Raw genomic sequence first — 17,649 nt, 5'->3', positions numbered from 1 at the left:
ATGGAGGGGGGGTGGGTGGACAGGCGGAAAGGCGACTAAGAAGAGTCACAGCCCAAACCAAAGAGAGGAAAGGCGCAACAGCAACTACCGAAGCTTCGGGGCTTCTGGAGAAACACTCTATACAATAGATCCTGCTGTCTGGGGCGAACACGTGCCTCAGTTCGGGCAGTCTTGATCGCAAGCCTTTCGGGCTGCTGTGAGGAGCCTTCCTTCGACAGGGCAGTTTTAGTCTTTATTGGGCTCGTGCCTTGGTGGAACGGGTGTGGGACAGCGACACACAGCACACTCGGCTCGGTTCGAAAGTCTTGTGGCTCGGTGTACTTTTCTTGCCATGCATGTCAATTGGTCGACTTGGATGCTCGCGTCGGCAAGACACAGAGAGAGAGAAGAGAAAGACACACAGAGAAGCCGGTGTCGAAGATCTCGACAGACCGCTGGAAACACTAATCGAGGTACATTGGCATTCCGTTTCGTGTCTGGTTCATTGCTTCCGCTAGCCAAGAGTGTGCTGCTCCTTTCCATGGGGCGTGATGCGATGTTTTGACGGCCGCTGCCATCATCTGAAAGAAAGCTCAAGGGGTGGAAGCCCGAATAGCGAGGGGTGATTGCTGCGGCATGCTTGAAGGAGTGGATGTGAATGGCGGCGCGCAGCATGATTGACATAACGTCAAGTACCCATGCAATTAAGACTTTCTCGCTAACTGGCAGCGCAACTCCCTTCGGAATTATCGTTGATCATGAGTGATAGGAACAGCGCTCAAGCAAGGACTTAGGTCCGCTGTACGTTAAGGTCTTTCATCACACCAAGTCTGATATGCTTGTAGGTCTTCTTGGTAGTTATTTTCAGTGTGGAGGCCGTATCTTTCGAGAACCTGGCGTAACCGATCATAAGTGGTTTCGACGGAGTCGACCGTTTCGTTTGGGTTTTCTCAAAGAAGTATCGGTGGTCCAATAAGACTTCTTTACTATGGCCATGTTAGTAAAGTGGCGGCGTTGTAAGGCGATGCGGACCTTTGAGCACGTTTGCCATCCGAATAATCCGATTGAAGCTTGAAAGCTTTGGAACGGCGAAAGCCCCTTCGAATGGCGCCGTACGATCCATAACTATCACTCCACCCATACATTGAACGATTGATCAAAAAACCAACATATACCTAGACGAGATGGTTGTTTTCCTGCTGGACGCTCGAGAGGCGCGATGGACATCCCGCGGACGAGAGCGATCAGGAGGAATACCGGGCTGCGGGGAAGGCACCACCTGGTCCCCGACCAGGTTCCTGTCTACTGGGTCGTGGATTTGGACCAGGCCATGACGGATCCTCCCGCGGCGCATGCAGAGAACCTGGTGCAGAGGTTTCGGGAGCTCCAGCTTGGTGAGACGAGCGACACGAATGAGTCGTAAGTCCCGAGGGAAAGCAGAAGGCGGAAAGCAGAGCTTAGCACGTCAGAGCTGCGCCTCGTTGCGCAGCAGGTTATTCGGCGCCTTGTACTCGATCGCCACAGCAGGGACGTCCCGACTGTCAGAGGTGCGATGCATGCCGAACTGGTCCGCCCAATTGCCCTCCACCCGCGCCCTACGCTGGGGTTTGAGACTCGACGGCCCCGAGGCTGGCGCCGGTTGGCCATATCGTCCTACTCCATAAAAATAGATGCATGTGTTCGGGTAAGTTGTCGTCGGCCTCGCCAAGGTTCGTGTGGCTCTCGAACGTCACAGTTCCCTGTAAGCCAAGATCTTTTCGTAGTTGCAGGTTATCGTACGCCTCATCGACGAGTTTCTGCACCGCGTTTTCGACAGCATCGCGTCGGGTTGGTCGTGTCGGTCGTGTCGCCTTGCGTAGTTAAGGAGCGGTCAGTAACGACCTGAATGGCGAGACTGAGCGAACGGCAGGCCTCGAGATGATCCTGATGTGCTTGTGGTCGTGATGTTTTCGCAAGTTCCTTAGCTTCCTCGAGTCGATGCTGTTCTTCTCGAATTTGCTGACGTAATTTAGCGAGTTCACCTTCCATTGTGGTGAGACTGATGGGAGCTGAAGGCATAACTAGGCTCTGGCACCGATGGTTCGATTGTAATCGACAGACAAAAAGGGGACGGGATGCGTGGTGGGCAGGTAGTGTGAAGACCTAACTCCTGAGTGATTAGTTAATTACCTCACGGTGGTGTTAGCGTGGTGCTTTTCCAAGCGAATCCACAATTTCCAGTCTATCTCCGACCTGTTAATGTGGATCCTACAACCCTGACCCCCTAGTTCAGGACTGTGTCAGAGGACAGACCGACATCTCAGAAAAGCGTGATATTGAATTAGCGAGAAGAAAAGAATGCAGCAAAGCACGAAAGAGACTAGAAGAGACGGCGCGACGGTCCGGTTGGGGTCGAGCACGGGGTCGGGTATGGTCAGTAGGGGCATCGCGGTTCAACAGCGGAAAGTCACTGCTTACATCAGCGATAGCACTTGCCGCGTGGCCTAGCTCGCTTACTTATATATGCCTCTAAGCATGCCTGATCCCACAGGCTTGCAATCGATGCATATATTACTATATGCCATGTATCGCCCGAGCGTTGGGGATCAATATCCTCCCTAGGACACTAGTGCGACTAGTCTTCAGGTGTGGCGAAGGAGTCGGGTCACACTCTGCCCCAAGTTCAATCTCATCCTCTCCTCGTACTCCAAACCGACCGGCAATATGACAAGTAACCTTTCCGAATGCCAAAATCTTCCGCCCAGTGTTTGCCATTAACAAGATCCTACTTGTAAAGACGTTCCCAAGGTCAACCCGTGTCGACGCCATACAATACTTGACTGACCATCCATCGCCTTCGAATGCCACCGGAAGGTCACCGGCAGCGACCGCTTCTCCCCCGAACCGCCCAACAACCCTCTCAAGAGCAGAATGCCACGGACGGCGATGATGGCAACACAAATGGACGCAAGAGACGCCGGCCGCATGCCTCCAAAGCTTGCAACTTTTGCCGGGCCAAGAAGAAAGCCGTAAGCAAACAAATCACTTACTTGATAGGCTTTCGCCCCCCGACTTCCAACCGGCCAAAACTCTCTCAGGCTCAGCCTCGTGCACAGGGCGACACTGACAGTTAGCCTGTTACACAGTGCGACAGCCAGCTAGAGTGCTCGCAATGCCTGCGTCGTGGGCTCAAGTGCGAGTACAGAGTGGTCACCGACACCATTCGGAAGGTTATCCCTGCCGGTTTCCAACTTGTAGACGAGGAGGAGTCGCTGGGCAATGCCGACGCCGCCGACTTGCTCGAAATCCTGAAGAGGGTCCCCGAAGACGAGGCTCTGGAGGGTCTGCAGCTCCTGAGAACCGGCAACGATCCGGCCCTCATATCCTCTGCTTTGCGGAGTTACGATGCCGGCCTGTCGTTAGCTGCGCTCAACAGGGCAAGCTTGCCACCCACCCAGTCCTCCTTGGAATTCGAGTTGATGATGAGGCACCCCGTTGCCTATCCTGCTTGGCAGCCATTTCAGCCATCCAAACTCGATTTAGACTTCCTGTTGCTTCCGAGGGAGGTTCTCTGGAACGAGAGTCAAAGTGGCCCGACTGTGTACGTTGGCTCTGTTAAGTCCCTGGAGCAGCGCAGGCAACGCAGCCCATCTTCTTTCCCCCTATAACCCTGAAATCCCTTTTGTGCCACCGTTTGTCCCTGTTTCCAGAAGCACAGGATCCCCGCTGACTTCCAACCCTGGTTTCAGAACCGCAGATTCGTTCTCGCCGTACGCTCATCGCCCCCGAGGGGATAGCTCGAATTCGACGGGCCGAGTCGGGCCACGAAATTCATCGACAGTATACGATAATCGGTTACTGAGTGTCGACATATCACAGTGGACGGACGTGCCCATCACCAACGAACTCTCCCTTGCGGTCCTGCAGCTCTATCTCGAGACCGACCATCCGATGATGCCGCTGATTGACGTCGATCTACTCCTGGACGGGCTGCTCGGTAAGAACGAATTCTGCTCTCGGATTCTCGTCAGCGGGCTATTTGCCTGGGCTTGTGTAAGTGGCCTTAATACTGACAGCGCCCCATTTGAGTTGCTTTATGTGTAGTCTTACCGCCATGCAGCAGGGATACGCAGCCTTCGAGCCCGAGGCCACAGTCGTGGGCTACTCATTCTACGAAGAAGCAAAGGGACTGTGGAGGAGGAGCAAGGAGGCCCGAGTCGAAGACAGCATCTGTACTGTGGCAGCGATGCATTACTTGTTGATGACTTCAGTCTCCCTTGGGGCGGGGGCGCAATATGTCGAGTTCCTCGACGACCTCTTGGACATGTCCAAAAGGCTCGAACTCTTTAACGTTGGCCCCTCTCACGACTCACGGCTCGATCTCGAGAATAGCGCAAACTATCGAAAGGCCAAGTCTCAGATTGCTTGGGTTTCATTCGCCTGTCTCACGTACGTAGGCATGATTTGATGGAACGATTCTGGACTCGTTTCTTTTGCCCTTTGTCATCTTTTTCCGTTGCCATCTTGCTTACTTGCTATTTTGTTCCCTTGCCCTCTTCTTTCGTTCCTTTCCGTAAAAGGAGATTTGCCCTTTCCACTACGGGTTTCCATCGCCCTCCAATTCAGTTGCCCGAAATTGCAGTTCTAGAAGTCGTGCAATGCCTCTTGGGAACGAAGTACATCAGCTAATGATCCCGACAAAGCTTCTTCTCGACACAGCTCCATCAGCGCTTGATCGAGCACCCACCCAGCGGACCCTTGCCAGGCGACAGCATACATGCTGCGAGAGATGCCGACACCATATCCAAAGAAGACAAACGACGAGTCTACAATGCAGTCTTGCTCAAGGAGCACTGTCGTCTCTCCCAGATAGTTCACGACGTGGTCAAAATAATGTACGGGCCGAAACAGACCCCTTGCGCCAAAGCTGTCTCTCTAGCCTTCGCCGAGGAGACGTACGGACGGCTTCTGATGTGGGCAGATAGCCTACCCCTAGAGCTGGCTCAGGGGGACCAGTGCACACATCACGCTGTGGTCCTGCAGTAATTAAGACCTAGCTACCGGTGGTTAACAACTGCTTTGGGGTGTTTGGCTAACGCAGATTGCAATCTCCAGCATCTACCACCACTTGGCTATCATCGACCTCTTCCGGCCCCTTCTTCAGCACAACGGCGCTCCTTGGCAGCGACTCTCTACCTTCGAGTCCGAAAAGTCCACCCCGGATGCTGTTTACGCGGCATCCGTGAAACAGTTGCAGAGAATCGTCCTCTTCTACCGGTACAACCACCCAGAGTCGGCATACTCCTTCTTCTGGCACTCGGCGCTGCTGTATCTCGCCAACGCAATGCTCACCGAGGCAAATATTCCTGGGCATGCGCCCGACTGGCAGTTCTACCTCCGCCTCTGCATTGCATGCTACCAGACACTGTACACCGGCTTCCGCCTGGCCAATGGAATCACGCTGAGCCTGCTGTCCATGGCCCTCGAGAAGGGCGCGATGGACATCCCGCAGACGAGAGCGATCAGGAGGGATCTCGAGCTGCGGGGAAAGCACCACCTGATCCCCGACCAGGTTCCTGTCTACTGGGTCGTGGATCTGGACCTGGCCTTGACGGATCCTTTCGCGGCGCATGCGGAGAACCTGGTGCAGAGGTTTAGGAAGCTTCACCTCCGTGAGATGAGCGAAACGAATGAGTCTTAAGACCTAACAGCCAAGAGGCGGCTTGTCATGTTTTGTAGGATTTAATGTTGATGTACACGAATATCAGCAATCCCTTTATGAATTCCCTGTCCAGTCCGGTGCGCGCACAGAACGCGGCAAGAATTCATACTCCTTTCCAACCTTCAAGTCTGCTTCTTTATATGACATCCTTCCTCCTGGATCACGTCGCGCCTGTAGTTTTCCCACAACGAAGACGACTTCCGACGTGTATCAGAACAAGCTCGGGTGCTTGTCTCCGCCGCCGTGCGCTGTAGCTCCTCCCCCCCAACGCGCATCATCCAGAACAAGTGGGCCTTTATCCTCTCGTAGGCCTACCTCCTCGTCGACTCGGGCGTCGCGTGGTACCTGACGATCCACAACCTAGTAACGACACCGCAAACGATGGACTTCTTCAGCAAATCGATGCTTCCAAACTCGGCGACGCAGAGAAGCATCGCCTCGCGGATGACGTACGGCCAGTAGGTCCCAGGGTATCAGACGAACCCCGCGCTCGGCCCCGACTGCTCGATCCGCCTGTTTCGGATCCCGCTTCCGCCAGATTTGGGAAGGAAGACGGCAAGGGGCGATGTTAGTCCAGCGATGCGCCATTGGAAGTAACACGCCGAGAGCAAAGGATCAACAAGTACATGTCAAGACTTGACAATTCTCTGATGCACGAACCAAACCCCGGCCTCAGTTCGCAACTTATGGAACTTGAGCCGATCCGTCTGCCAAATGACATGTCAGATTCGGCATCGACGCATCTACCCAATTGAAACGCCGCCCCGCCGAGAACAACAGTTGTCGCCAACGTTAGAAATTTGGAGAATATTTCCAACTACATACACAACGCTTTACCATGGTTGGCCTAGCGGGGAGGGTTCCGGACTGTCTCGGTCTCCCATTGGCTTACCAGACCTCCTGTTGTCGACTTCTCTACATCGCCCCATTCCCTCCCCCGAATTGACATGATCAGCCTCTGACGTTCGGTCAATACTAGGACATGCCCTGTAGGGATATGAGCAACTCTGGTTTTTGGCTGTACGGAATTTCTTTCCAGTACGTTCTTCTTAGTTTTCTGCATTGGACTTCTCCAATGACCTGACAACCTGTCATTGTGTGGCACCTCGGCCCATAATCTTTTGACAGTGACCGGTAGGGTAGGTGTTGCGTACATACGCCGGGTTCGAGCATTGTCTGTGAACATGTCATCAAGCTCCTGTAATCGTCATCCCAAATCTGCAACATCAAATAGTGTATCGAGATGCCCTGTTGGGTCACCAAACCATCTATTTGCTAAACAACCAAACGCGACATTACTGCACCCGGTTTCTGAAAGTACCGCTCAACTGAGAGCACAACTGACCCCTGAAGTTATCTATGAGAACGCTGCGCACAAGAAACAGGGGGCAATGGTCAAAATATTGATCCAAAATGTCCGCATGTTCGATAGCGACGCCATTCTTAAACCTGGCAATGTTGTCTTTACGCGATCCGCCGGAAATATTCAAAACTACATGGCTGACGACTCCGACGCCGAGACTTCCGACTTTGTCATTGACGGCCGAGGCTGCTCACTCATACCCGGTCTCATCGACGTCTATGCCAATATCAAAGGCGCCAACGCAGCCCTTGGCACGTATGCGAGCCAGGGTGTCACAACCGTCCTCGACATGAGCAGCACCACCCAGCAATGTCAGGCCATGCGCGTCTACGCCGCCGGCAGAACGGGACTCTCGACCTTCCTCACCAGCGGTACAGAAGCATCTCCTGCCCGAGGCTACCAGCCGCGGCTTCTCGACATCCCAGACGGCTACGTTATCCGGACGCGCGAGGATGCCATGGCCTTTGTCTCGTCAAGGTCCAGTGGCCCGGACCGCTCGGACTTCATCAGGGTCCCGGTCGACCCTGACTCGTTCGACGACGACATCCTCAAGACCCTCGCCGACGCTGCCCACGCTCACGGGAAGCTGATCATCGCCCGCACCGCTGGCAAGGCGTCCTATGAGCGCGCCCTGCTCGCCGGCTTCGACGTCTTTGTCCACGCGCCCCTGGACGCGCCCATTGACACCGCGCTGGCGCTCAAAATGGCGGCCAAGAACGTAATATTCGTGCCGACGCTCACCATGATGCGACGGCGCGCCTCGGCCATTGGCTCCAACGCAAACAATACTACTGCCATCTCCTCCCCAGGCCCCGACAAGACCACGGCAAATCAGGGCCCTGTCGAGCACTCCCGCACCGACTTCGTTCCCGGTGGCAGCTATGATAACGCGACGCAGAGCGTGCGCACACTCTACGACGCCGGCGTCACTATCTGCGCCGGCACGACGGCGAACCCGGTCCCGGGGTCCCGGATCCCTTTTGGCGAGAGCCTGCACGAGGAGCTGCGCCTGCTGGTCGAGGCTGGCATGCCCGTGCTCCATGTACTCCGCTCGGCGACCTGCGTGGCGGCCACGGCCTTCCGGCTCAGCGACCGCGGCATAGTTTGGGGTGGCCTCCGGGCCGACCTGGTGCTCGTCGAGGGAAACCCGCTCGAGGACATTACCGCCACGAGGAAAATCAGGAAGATATGGATCCGCGGGGAGGAAACCGAGCCGTCCGCCGCGGCGGCTGAGATATGATGGACTGGATCGTATGGGTTGTCTACTTCCAGGCGTCAAGGCGAATGAGATGAGGGAAGTGATTGGAACTTTACGGAAAAGATAACATTTAGGATCATACCCTTATCTCTTGTCAAACTTTGGACCGAATTGAAAGGCCCCCCCTTGGTATACTTGTCACTGTGATCAAGTCCCCATCCGTCGTACATTATACATACTCCTGCGGGCAAACCCTCTCCCATCGTCCCGTGTAAACCCAGTCATTTCCATGGAAGCCATGATAATCGTTGCCATAAGCAACCGTTGCGAAATCTCCAAGCAAGAAACGGTCAAAACATTACCAATCGCTGGGGAGGGGCCTGCTGACATCGACATACAAAGATTGCTTGCATCTCATGCCGTCGGAGGAAATCAAAGTGCGATGGCCAGTGTCCCGTGTGTTCCCTATGTGCCAGCATGGGCCGTACAATGTGTGAATACGATGCCGGCCCAGGCGTTACTCGCTATGCAGCTCTCAAAACCAAGTACGAGGAACTGCAGCGCCGCGTCACCCTCTTCGAAGAACTCTTCCGCCTGCTGTCGATGCGCTCCGCGGTCGGAGCTAGAAACCGAAGAGAGAGAGTCAAAAACGGCCTTGATCCGTTTTGAAGTCTGCGCTCTTCGCTTTAAAGCCGGATGCTGCTGTACCGTTGCGTCCTCAGGACTCCAAGGAGCCCGTTTTGTCGCCCGTTGTCAGCTTCAAAGTAAGCAGATTCGGCAACACTCTGTAGGATTGGGCAAACCTTCTTGGCCCGTCTCCTACTCGCTTTTTGACTCCACAAGCTTGTTCTCGAAGCTTCTGTGGACCTTTGGTGCCGGAATAGGTGATCCATATATTCTGCACGAAGGGGCTACTCTTGTTGAGCTTGATCAGAACGACACCAAATCGGAAGCCGAAAACGTCCTCAAGGTGGGGTGCCCCAAGCTGACGTCCAAAGTGGGAGCCCAGGATGAGTGTCTAAGATGGCTGGGCGCCACTTCTTGCTGTAAAGCTGTAGGTCAGCCAATCTTTGCCAGAACGGCATAAGCCGGTTCCTCTTCAGAAAAACATACTGGATCTTTCGAGATGGTCCACAGTCTCATTGCTTAGACACAAGGACTGTATACATCTATTTGTCGAATTTGATGGATTTGAGCTGGTTGCTAGAGCCAAAAACGGATGTTAGCAAGTCCAGTCGCTTGCCTTCTCTGCTCACTTGCACTATCACCCAGCAAGTTGGCTCCGCATTTCGTCTAGATTTGGCAGCCATTGCTCGTCTAGTTCTGGAGATTGGGGGAGCACATTACGGCTGTTCTTGGCTTTCGAAACATTCAACGTATGTGCAGAAGAGGAAGCAACATAGGCTCAAAACTACAGTACTGAGACTTGTAACAAGTTCCCCAAATGAGGGGGATGCTATTCAGGTATTCACCGTAGTCATCAGTGCCAAGGGCCAGCATCGAAAGAGAGGATAGCTAGAAAAGAAGCATGTGTAAGCACATCATAGAAGCCAGTACAAACCCGAACCTGCCGTTCGTCTGTGAATAATCAGCGGCCACTTCCACCTGAAGCCTTCACTCATTGTGAGGATGACGTCTAGGTACTTTAGTATACTTGACGGATTATCAATGGTTGGGAAAAGTAGCTGCTGCATCCTCCAAAGTCCGATACATGCTGCGATTGTATGTGGGATAAGCACCTCTAGGCATAATCAGCATAAACTGTGCGCTCGACATCTGGTGCCCCATGGTGACAGTCTGGACCAAGTGATGCAGTGTCTAGCCTAGCCGGCTGGGTAGCCACTAGACCCGACTTTGTAGGACACATAGTGCCTCATTAGTGCTGCTCATACTATCCCATCGAGTGCGGATTAACGTCAAAAACGCCAAGGCCAGAAGTACCCACTATTATACCCGCTTTTACCCCGCACTTCAATGAGTACATGACGAAACATCATTTGCACCTATGTTTTCTTCCCTACTGTCACCACCAAAATCATCATTTTGTTCAATGCCGCGATGTCTTCTAGCGATTCCGATGCCTCCGGGGCTTCCGGGGCTTCCGTACGGAGCTGTATTGTGGTCGAGCTCCTTCCTGAAGACCTCGCCGTCGCTTGCACTGCCGACTGTACGCCGGAGCGGTGCGATAACAGCACAGTCCGGCCCCACGAACCCCCGGCCGTTGAACGCGGGCGGCCGGGCACCTTCAGACCCTTTGACGTACCGGCCCGGGACCGAGGGATACGGGACCTACCGGCAGTCCCGCTTGACCTATTCCTCCAGTATGTCCCCCGGGACCTTGTTGAGCAGTGGGCGCAATGGACGAATACGGCGCCGTTATCCAAGGAAGGCCCCCGGGCTAAACGGTCAAGAGTGTATGAGTGGAGAAAGACCTCTGTAGAAGAGATTTACCTCTTCTTAGGAATCCTACTCTATATGGGGATTCACAATGAATCTCGAATATCAAGATACTGGTCAACTCAACAGCAAAAGGAGGACCCTATCCATCTATTCACCCGGTTTATCTCCCGGGACCGCTTCCAAAGTCTACTCCGGCAGCTACGCATCTTTAATACCTCTGATTTCCAGCCTAGCCAGTCAGGTCAACGCCAGGCCCAAGCCGGGATGCCGGATATATACCGGAAGGTCAACGATTGGTCAGCCCATATCCAAGAGACTGGAGATTCCTTCTACGTAGCCGGCTCTGACCTTACTGTTGACGAGGCTATGGTCCGGTTTACAGGCCGGTCCCTAGAGACGACAACAATACCAACAAAGCCGACCCCAACTGGCTTCAAGGTCTGGATTCTTGCCCAATCAGGCTACTGTCTACGGTGGCTCTGGCATGTACACGGCAAGGGCCCGTACGGACTAGTCCCTCAAGCCCGGCCAGCAGATAGTCAGGCTGGAGTAGCTACCACGGTCCCATTGACGCCAACGCAGCGGGTTGTAACAACACTTGTTACCTTACTTCCAGTTGCAGTATACCACGTGTTTTTAGATAATCTCTTTGCGTCTATACGGCTTCTTCGGGCCCTCCGGAAGCAGCAAGTCGGGGCTTCTGGAACCTGCCGGAAAGACAGTGGGATAGATAAGATCCTTGTCACCGAGAAGGAAGCAGAAGGTCAAGGTATCTCTTGGGGGCAGACCCATTGCATCCCTGCCTTAGATGGGGAGGTATGAGATTACCAACTACTTTCTATAGAAATCTCTGTACTAACCAGTTTATCTATTTTTAGGTCAATCAATTCACCTGGAAGGATAATGCTCTTGTCCTGTTTATGACAACTGTCTTCCGAGACGGCCAGGAGGTAACCCGTCTCCGGCGCCGGCCGGCTGGAAACTCTGCAAGTAAGCGGGCTGCCTGGCAAGTCTTTGGCCCAGACGTCCGCAAGAACCTCCCAGTACCTAAGGCAATTGATGAGTATAACCATAAGATGAATGGGGTTGATATCAGTGACCAGATGAGGTCCTATTATCAATACAGTCACCCTCTTCGCCGAGGAGGCTGGCAGGCACTTGCTTGGAACTTCCTACTAGAAGTAATTATTGTGAATAGCTTCTTTCTACAGTTCTGGGGAAAGCCTGAGTGGCAAAAGGTTAAGACCCAGTACCAATGGCGGCAACTGCTTGCATCCCAGCTTATTCTGAAGTTTGGACCATTAGCAGGAGGTGGAAAATGTTCACGGTCTCAGCGGGCTTCAGATAAGAAGAATACTTCTATTCCCTGGCAACAGCATCGTCAGGGGTCTAGGAAGGCTTGTTCGCCGCGTTCCTTTTGTAGTAACACGGCAGCACTAAGATCTCGCCAGGCCCTTAGCGATATAACTGGGAATAGCCTCAAGCGGCAACGTAGGTTCGCCCGGAAAGGCTGCTTAGATTGCGACGTAGCTTTATGTACCAGGGGAGATTGCTGGTACCTCTGGCATACCCAAAATCAATAGGGAATAGAGGTACCGGAGATACTAGTTATTCATTGGTTGACTCCAATGGCCTCGCAAGCCCTTATTGGCTCTACCCCGCCCTTGGCGTTTTTGACGTTAATCCGCACTCGATGGGATAAGGATGATGTTCTAAACCCAGCGGCCTACCGTATTGCTCTTCCGTTAAGGTTGATCCTAGACGTTGGTTACATTTAGAATGGACCCGTCCCCCCACACTAATGCTTTATACATGAACATACAGTGCAGCACCATCACTACCAAAACTGTCTAGGGTCTTTCCGCAAAAACAAGAAGCCCCTTGGCATTGATACAGCTTTGCTTCGCACGGCTGTACCGAAAGCGCCTGGCTTAAAGGTACATATGGACTTTTTGGAGTCAGAATTGGCTATTGTGTCAGCAGCGTCCTGACAAGAAAAGCCACTGCTGGATTACCCCACCAACAGTCCAAAGTATATGCAAGTGCAAGATACATATATACACCGTGCATGCGTGTTTTTGGCATTTGCCAAAATGGCTCACTGTGCGCAAAGTTTCTCGTACGGTCCATGCACTAATTGCTTCACCCGTTCACGGCAGGTAAGCAACACCGTTTCCGCGGCAGATCCACGTGGCCTAAACACAGTCTGCCCTCAATCGGACGGTTCATGTAACGGAGCACTGTCATCGTCTCAGTTTCCTAGGCGCTACACAGTGTCTCCAACGCGCATCAACGGAAGCCCTTGCCACGCCACACAGCCGCCTGTCGCCTGTGCGGTACCCTGGTCATGCGCCACGCTGCGAGTTTGGATGACATGATAAGCCACTCTGAGCATCAGACTTGGCGGTAAGAACATAAGTCGACGTCCCCAATGAACGTACAACCAGAAGTAGAGGTCCAGTCAGCAACAGAAGTTGCTCCAGAGCTTGTATTCTCGGGTTGCATCCGTTTTCTTGCGCCACCTTGTTTTCTCTACCAAGGCGCCACATAAAGGCTTCTGAGTAGGAATTCAAGTCAAGTGTTATAGATATCTGGCCAGCTATACTGGCCAGCTACTCTGAAAACCCATTCTGGACGCCTCTTCAGCCCAAATCACTGTTCTGGAGAATCCAACTGCTAGCTTCCAGTTCTATTCAATGCACACCCGAGGATGTCTTGATAAAACAGCCAACCAAGTCCTTGTTCACGCAGGAGGTGATGGCAGCGTTCAGCTCGTTTTCTTAGAATCCTCGAGAATGCTAGCATTAGCATAAGGATCTGTCGGCTCCCAAAAACGGCAATCCACCGGTACATTGGATTCCATTGGTGATGAGAAATCCAAGCTAAAGTGTTGAGAATGCGCCACAAACAGCTATGTGCATTCACAGCTTCACAATCATAAACCTGCATAGATTTATCCGCCTCAGACATTCCTTTTTGTTCTACCTCTCCTGGGAATATCCCTGGGACTCGGTGTGAGTCATCGTTTGGTTGGAAGTGTGAGTGGGCCTTTAGGTGACAAACAATCAAACAAGCGTTGGCATTCTGGAAGCTGTCCCATTTCGACATCTCCTTGCGGTGACATCATACTGTAAAACATGGGTCTTGCGCGGACAGGTGTAAGTATTTAGACCAGCCGTGGCCCCTTCGCTGGCGCTGCTCCAACCTACTGTTAACCTTGTACTTCAAAAACTTGCTTCAGACCATTGATGCTGGCTAACCACGACGCACACTGCTCAGGACGCATTGTAGCAGGCAGAGAAGGCTAATCTCACAGCGGCTGCTCAACCAATAACTAACCTACACAAGCTACGGGACACGTGCGTCCGTCTAGATTGCGACTTTCACGCGTTTCGCTCCTTTTCATCAAGATCCTCCAGTTCGCATTCAATTGCTAGGTACACGATGAACTATTGCGACAGAACCAGTGTGACAGAACCAGTGCGACAGAACCAGTGTGGCAGAACCAGTGTGGCAGAACAGGTGCGACAGAACCAGTGTGGCAGAACCAGTGTGGCAGAACCAGTGTGGCAGAACCAGTGTGGCAGAACCAGTGCGACAGAACCAGTGTGACGGAACCAGTCAGTTATCTCAGTCGTGAACAAGCCGCTTGCTGATTGACAGCCCGCGCGCCCGCGCGCCACTGCGCCACAACAATCTTCTCGCGCCCTGACCCCAATAAGATAAGGTTAGAATAAGGGTAAAGAGACAACGGATGACATGTTCAACTTTAATACACACTTTTTTGCTTCGACAATGACCTGCCATTGGATGATGTCATTTGAATGATCAGTGATCTAACAGGAAGCAACTCCAGATGTCCAGTGCAGCACCAGTTCCTGACAGGCGCGGCCCAGGGCCTCTCTCTGTCTCCGCTCTGAATACCTGCAATTCCTTTACAAATACTCGGTCCAGTCCGGCGAGCGCACAGAACGCGGCAAGAATCCATCCTCCTTTCCAACCTTGAGCGAGTCAGACGCAGGCGGGGTTGAGAGTTAGTTATAAGTTTCACCGTACCACAAAAGTGGCGTGATGGGCTAACATCTATCATGCTGGGGATTTTTACAATGAATATACGTTTGTAGGTGTAGATGATACCGCTGATGTGTTGTTTACTTTTGAGCTATTCAGCGCAGACCCTAAAGCGTCCAGTCCCGAGATTATGCACTCGACCTTTGAATATGCTTTTTAACAAAACATCCCTTCTCATGGACGACGTCGCGCTCGTAGTTTTCCTTCAATGAAGATGACTTTCGACAACTTTTGACGCCATTGGACTGCCACGGCCAGAGATGGCGAAGTGGCTTACTGTGTGTGGATGACCTGGCCTAGACCACTGGAGCTGCTATAACCAGATCCGAACCGCAGCCCATGGCACCCAGCAACGTCCTTGGCAACTTCGTGGCGTTGAACACCCTTGACACTCTTTTCACAGAGCCAAAGTTGCTCGGCATCTCCGGGCAAAAGCCAAAACTGTTCATATGTTTGTACCTCTCCCACCCCCAGGTATCTGTCGTGTGTATAGTGGAAAAGCGCCCTTAAACGCGGATTGGACTAGGGGATCGTGAATAGAGTTCGCAAGATCCAGTTTGGACCAAGATGTATCAACGATGTCGGCCAAGCAAATATGGCAAGATCTCCGAGTGGCTCGGTGGCTTGGGGCAGTGGAGTGGCAGTGGTTCAGTACCTTGGTCGCATGCGTTGTGAACAAACCACCCTCATCTTGACTTGCGTCTCATTGTGAACCGAGGGAAAAGCCGAGAGCAAAACCAGGCCTGAACAGTAGTTCTAGTCTCGACCAAGGGGTTGGTGGCGCAAGAAATTGATCTTAGTTATTCCTACCGAACTTTGAAGGGGTGTGAAGGGAGTACGTTGAGGGTTGCAATGTAGGTAAACATACCCGCTTTTCGGCCACCTAAAACAAAAGCAATCGCAACCCAAACACGGATTCCAATTATCTATGAACGTTGTCCCATCAGCAACAGACAGACCCCATTTACGCCAAACACCGTAGTACCCATGGACATAAGATGCCTCTCCAGGAGGTTTTTATCGATGCTAGAATTTCATGTTGACGTTAGTTTATCGTTCGCAGACTGGCGTGCGCGGAGGTGTCTCAGTCTCTCGTCATGGCGGGTCCAACGGAAGCGAAGAAGACTGTGGCGGATCCGGACCCCCCTTATTCGCCATCGATTGGACGTTTTCGTCCCTCTTTGTTCAACCTTCCGCCAGGCCCTGTGTGCAGAAGGTTGTATTCGATCCGCGCCTTAGAGTGTGCTTTCTACGGACATGCCCTCGAAAACAGACGGATGTCATGCCGACAGGACTTTGTTTTCTTGGTTTGCCCTACTATCTTACCGCCGTATTACCAGTACTCCATCCAGTGTTGGCGACAAATTTTGACAATACTGGCTTTGCGGCATGGTGGATAGCGATATCGATTCGGATCGACCTTGTCGCATCCTCGCGGTCTCAATATTCTGCTTGTTTCTGACTTGGGTTGTGGTTCCACTACGCATCTACTCGAAACTCTGCTTGACCCGCGTGTTTACTCTCGACGACAAGCTGTTGTGCTTGGTACAGGCCGTGTTCACGACGTATCTCATCACATCAATAATGGGCGTTGCCCATGGTCAGGGTCGTGATGCGACGGAGATATCTGTAGAAGACAGAAGAATAGCATTCCGAGTAAGCGCGATCAACGACTTGGAAATCCAGCAGGATACTTAGGTTAAAAAATGGGACACTTTTATTGACTCGAGTACGAGAACACAGCTCACATGCTAATTATTTATACGCTGATAGTATTTCTTCTGCGCCGAGATTCTCTAATTACATAACAACGACCATACTATTGAAACTTTGCGTTGGCATCCTCCTTCTGCGCATCGCCATCGTTCCGGCACACATCCGGATCTTGCGCATCCTTCTATTCGCGACTGTCCTTTTCGGCGTTTTGTATCTGCTCCTCGTCTTCTTTCAGTGCCGACCTATTAGCACATTTTGGGACGAAAGCCCCCGCGTGCCGGGCCGTTGTTTCGAAAAGAGCGTCGTGCTCGGTAGCACTTTCACGGCGGCAATATTGAACTGCATTGCGGACAGTACATTTGGTCTTCTGCCGCTGTTTATTGTCTGGTCGCTTCATATGCGCAGAAGAACAAAAGTACTAGTAACTGTCCTGCTTAGTTTCGCATCCATGTAAGTTGGAGCTGCTCCCAGCCTCTTCGTCTGTGTGGTTCAGAATCGGCCGATGAAGTGGTATCAGTTACATGAGTTGACATTTCCCAGTGCGAGCATCGCAACAATCATTCGCGCAGTCACTATACCATCCATCTTGAGCGAAGAAAACTTTCTCCGTACGCTATCCGGCCTGCTCCCGCAAAAATCTTTTCAAAACACATAACAAGCATGGACTAACTTGTCGTAGGTGATACCACATACTTGGCTGTCTGGAGCGCCATCGAACCTGGAATAGGCATATCAGCAGCTTGCGCGCCGCCTTTTCCTCCTATTTTCCGACAGCTGTTCGGGAACAAACACCGACCGGGGCACGATAGGGGCATCTGGCGGACAAGATCGCTCCCCACGATTGCGACGACAACAACGACAACGACAAGAACGTCGAAAAAGTGATTCAGGGATAGCAAATCCCGTATTGAAGAATCATCAAGAGAAATGCCTCGTTTGCGGTTTGACAACTTTACATCAGAATCCTGGATCTCAGGACCAGAGCCGCGGAATTAGACTTTATGGGCATCTTCGTTGCAGCGCGAATTCAGGTCAGACTCCTTTATCAACTCCACCTCTACCAAACATTCGTTGTCAACTGGCGGGCCAAATTTGAAGCTGCCGCAATTTGGGATCGTGAAGACATTGGAGCTCGAACTATCTTATGAAGGGCGTGTGTGAAAGGCTGCGGGTAAGGAATCAATAGGGTGTTAACTTAGTTATTATATTTACGCCCCGATT

General features: G+C 52.4%; 4 protein-coding genes across 4 annotated transcripts; 3 read left to right on the top strand and 1 right to left on the bottom strand.

The window, feature by feature from the left end:
• Positions 1-1,406: 1,406 nt before the first annotated feature.
• Positions 1,407-2,405, bottom strand: CDEST_01284 (uncharacterized protein; the record flags this gene model as incomplete). Its single annotated transcript, XM_062917443.1, has 2 exons — positions 1,407-2,121; positions 2,340-2,405. 2 exons carry the CDS (start codon positions 2,403-2,405, stop codon positions 1,762-1,764), a joined length of 426 nt encoding a protein of 141 aa, XP_062773494.1. The 3' UTR covers positions 1,407-1,761.
• A 159-nt stretch (positions 2,406-2,564) lies between these two features.
• On the top strand, positions 2,565-5,797 carry CDEST_01283 (Putative zn(2)Cys(6) fungal-type DNA-binding domain-containing protein). The gene is made up of 6 exons (XM_062917442.1): positions 2,565-2,987; positions 3,105-3,559; positions 3,708-4,011; positions 4,079-4,407; positions 4,662-5,000; positions 5,074-5,797. Exons 1-6 carry the CDS (start codon positions 2,820-2,822, stop codon positions 5,657-5,659), a joined length of 2,181 nt encoding a protein of 726 aa, XP_062773493.1. The 5' UTR covers positions 2,565-2,819; the 3' UTR covers positions 5,660-5,797.
• Positions 5,798-7,071: 1,274 nt separating this feature from the next.
• CDEST_01282 (Putative metal-dependent hydrolase, composite domain superfamily) lies at positions 7,072-8,283 on the top strand (the record flags this gene model as incomplete). Its single annotated transcript, XM_062917441.1, has 1 exon — positions 7,072-8,283. The coding sequence occupies one exon, from the start codon at positions 7,072-7,074 to the stop codon at positions 8,281-8,283; it is 1,212 nt and encodes a 403-aa protein (XP_062773492.1).
• A 7,818-nt stretch (positions 8,284-16,101) lies between these two features.
• Positions 16,102-17,313, top strand: CDEST_01281 (uncharacterized protein; the record flags this gene model as incomplete). Its single annotated transcript, XM_062917440.1, has 4 exons — positions 16,102-16,321; positions 16,449-16,878; positions 16,969-17,036; positions 17,108-17,313. The coding sequence occupies 4 exons, from the start codon at positions 16,102-16,104 to the stop codon at positions 17,311-17,313; spliced, it is 924 nt and encodes a 307-aa protein (XP_062773491.1).
• Between the last annotated feature and the right edge of the window lie 336 nt (positions 17,314-17,649).

The sequence above is a fragment of the Colletotrichum destructivum genome, chromosome 1, assembly GCF_034447905.1.
Source record: "Colletotrichum destructivum chromosome 1, complete sequence".
Lineage (NCBI taxonomy): Eukaryota > Fungi > Ascomycota > Sordariomycetes > Glomerellales > Glomerellaceae > Colletotrichum > Colletotrichum destructivum.
The sequence above is the reverse complement of the archived record's forward strand: the minus strand, read 5'-3'. Positions and strand labels throughout refer to the sequence as shown.

Excerpts from the sequence above, each read along its gene's own strand:
- CDEST_01283 (XM_062917442.1), top strand. The coding sequence starts at position 2,820 with ATGCCACCGGAAGGTCACCGGCAGCGACCGCTTCTCCCCCGAACCGCC. Across the intron at positions 2,988-3,104 it reads GCCGGGCCAAGAAGAAAGCC|TGCGACAGCCAGCTAGAGTG; the intron begins GTAAGCAAACAA and ends CCTGTTACACAG. Across the intron at positions 4,408-4,661 it reads GTTTCATTCGCCTGTCTCAC|CTTCTTCTCGACACAGCTCC; the intron begins GTACGTAGGCAT and ends ATCCCGACAAAG.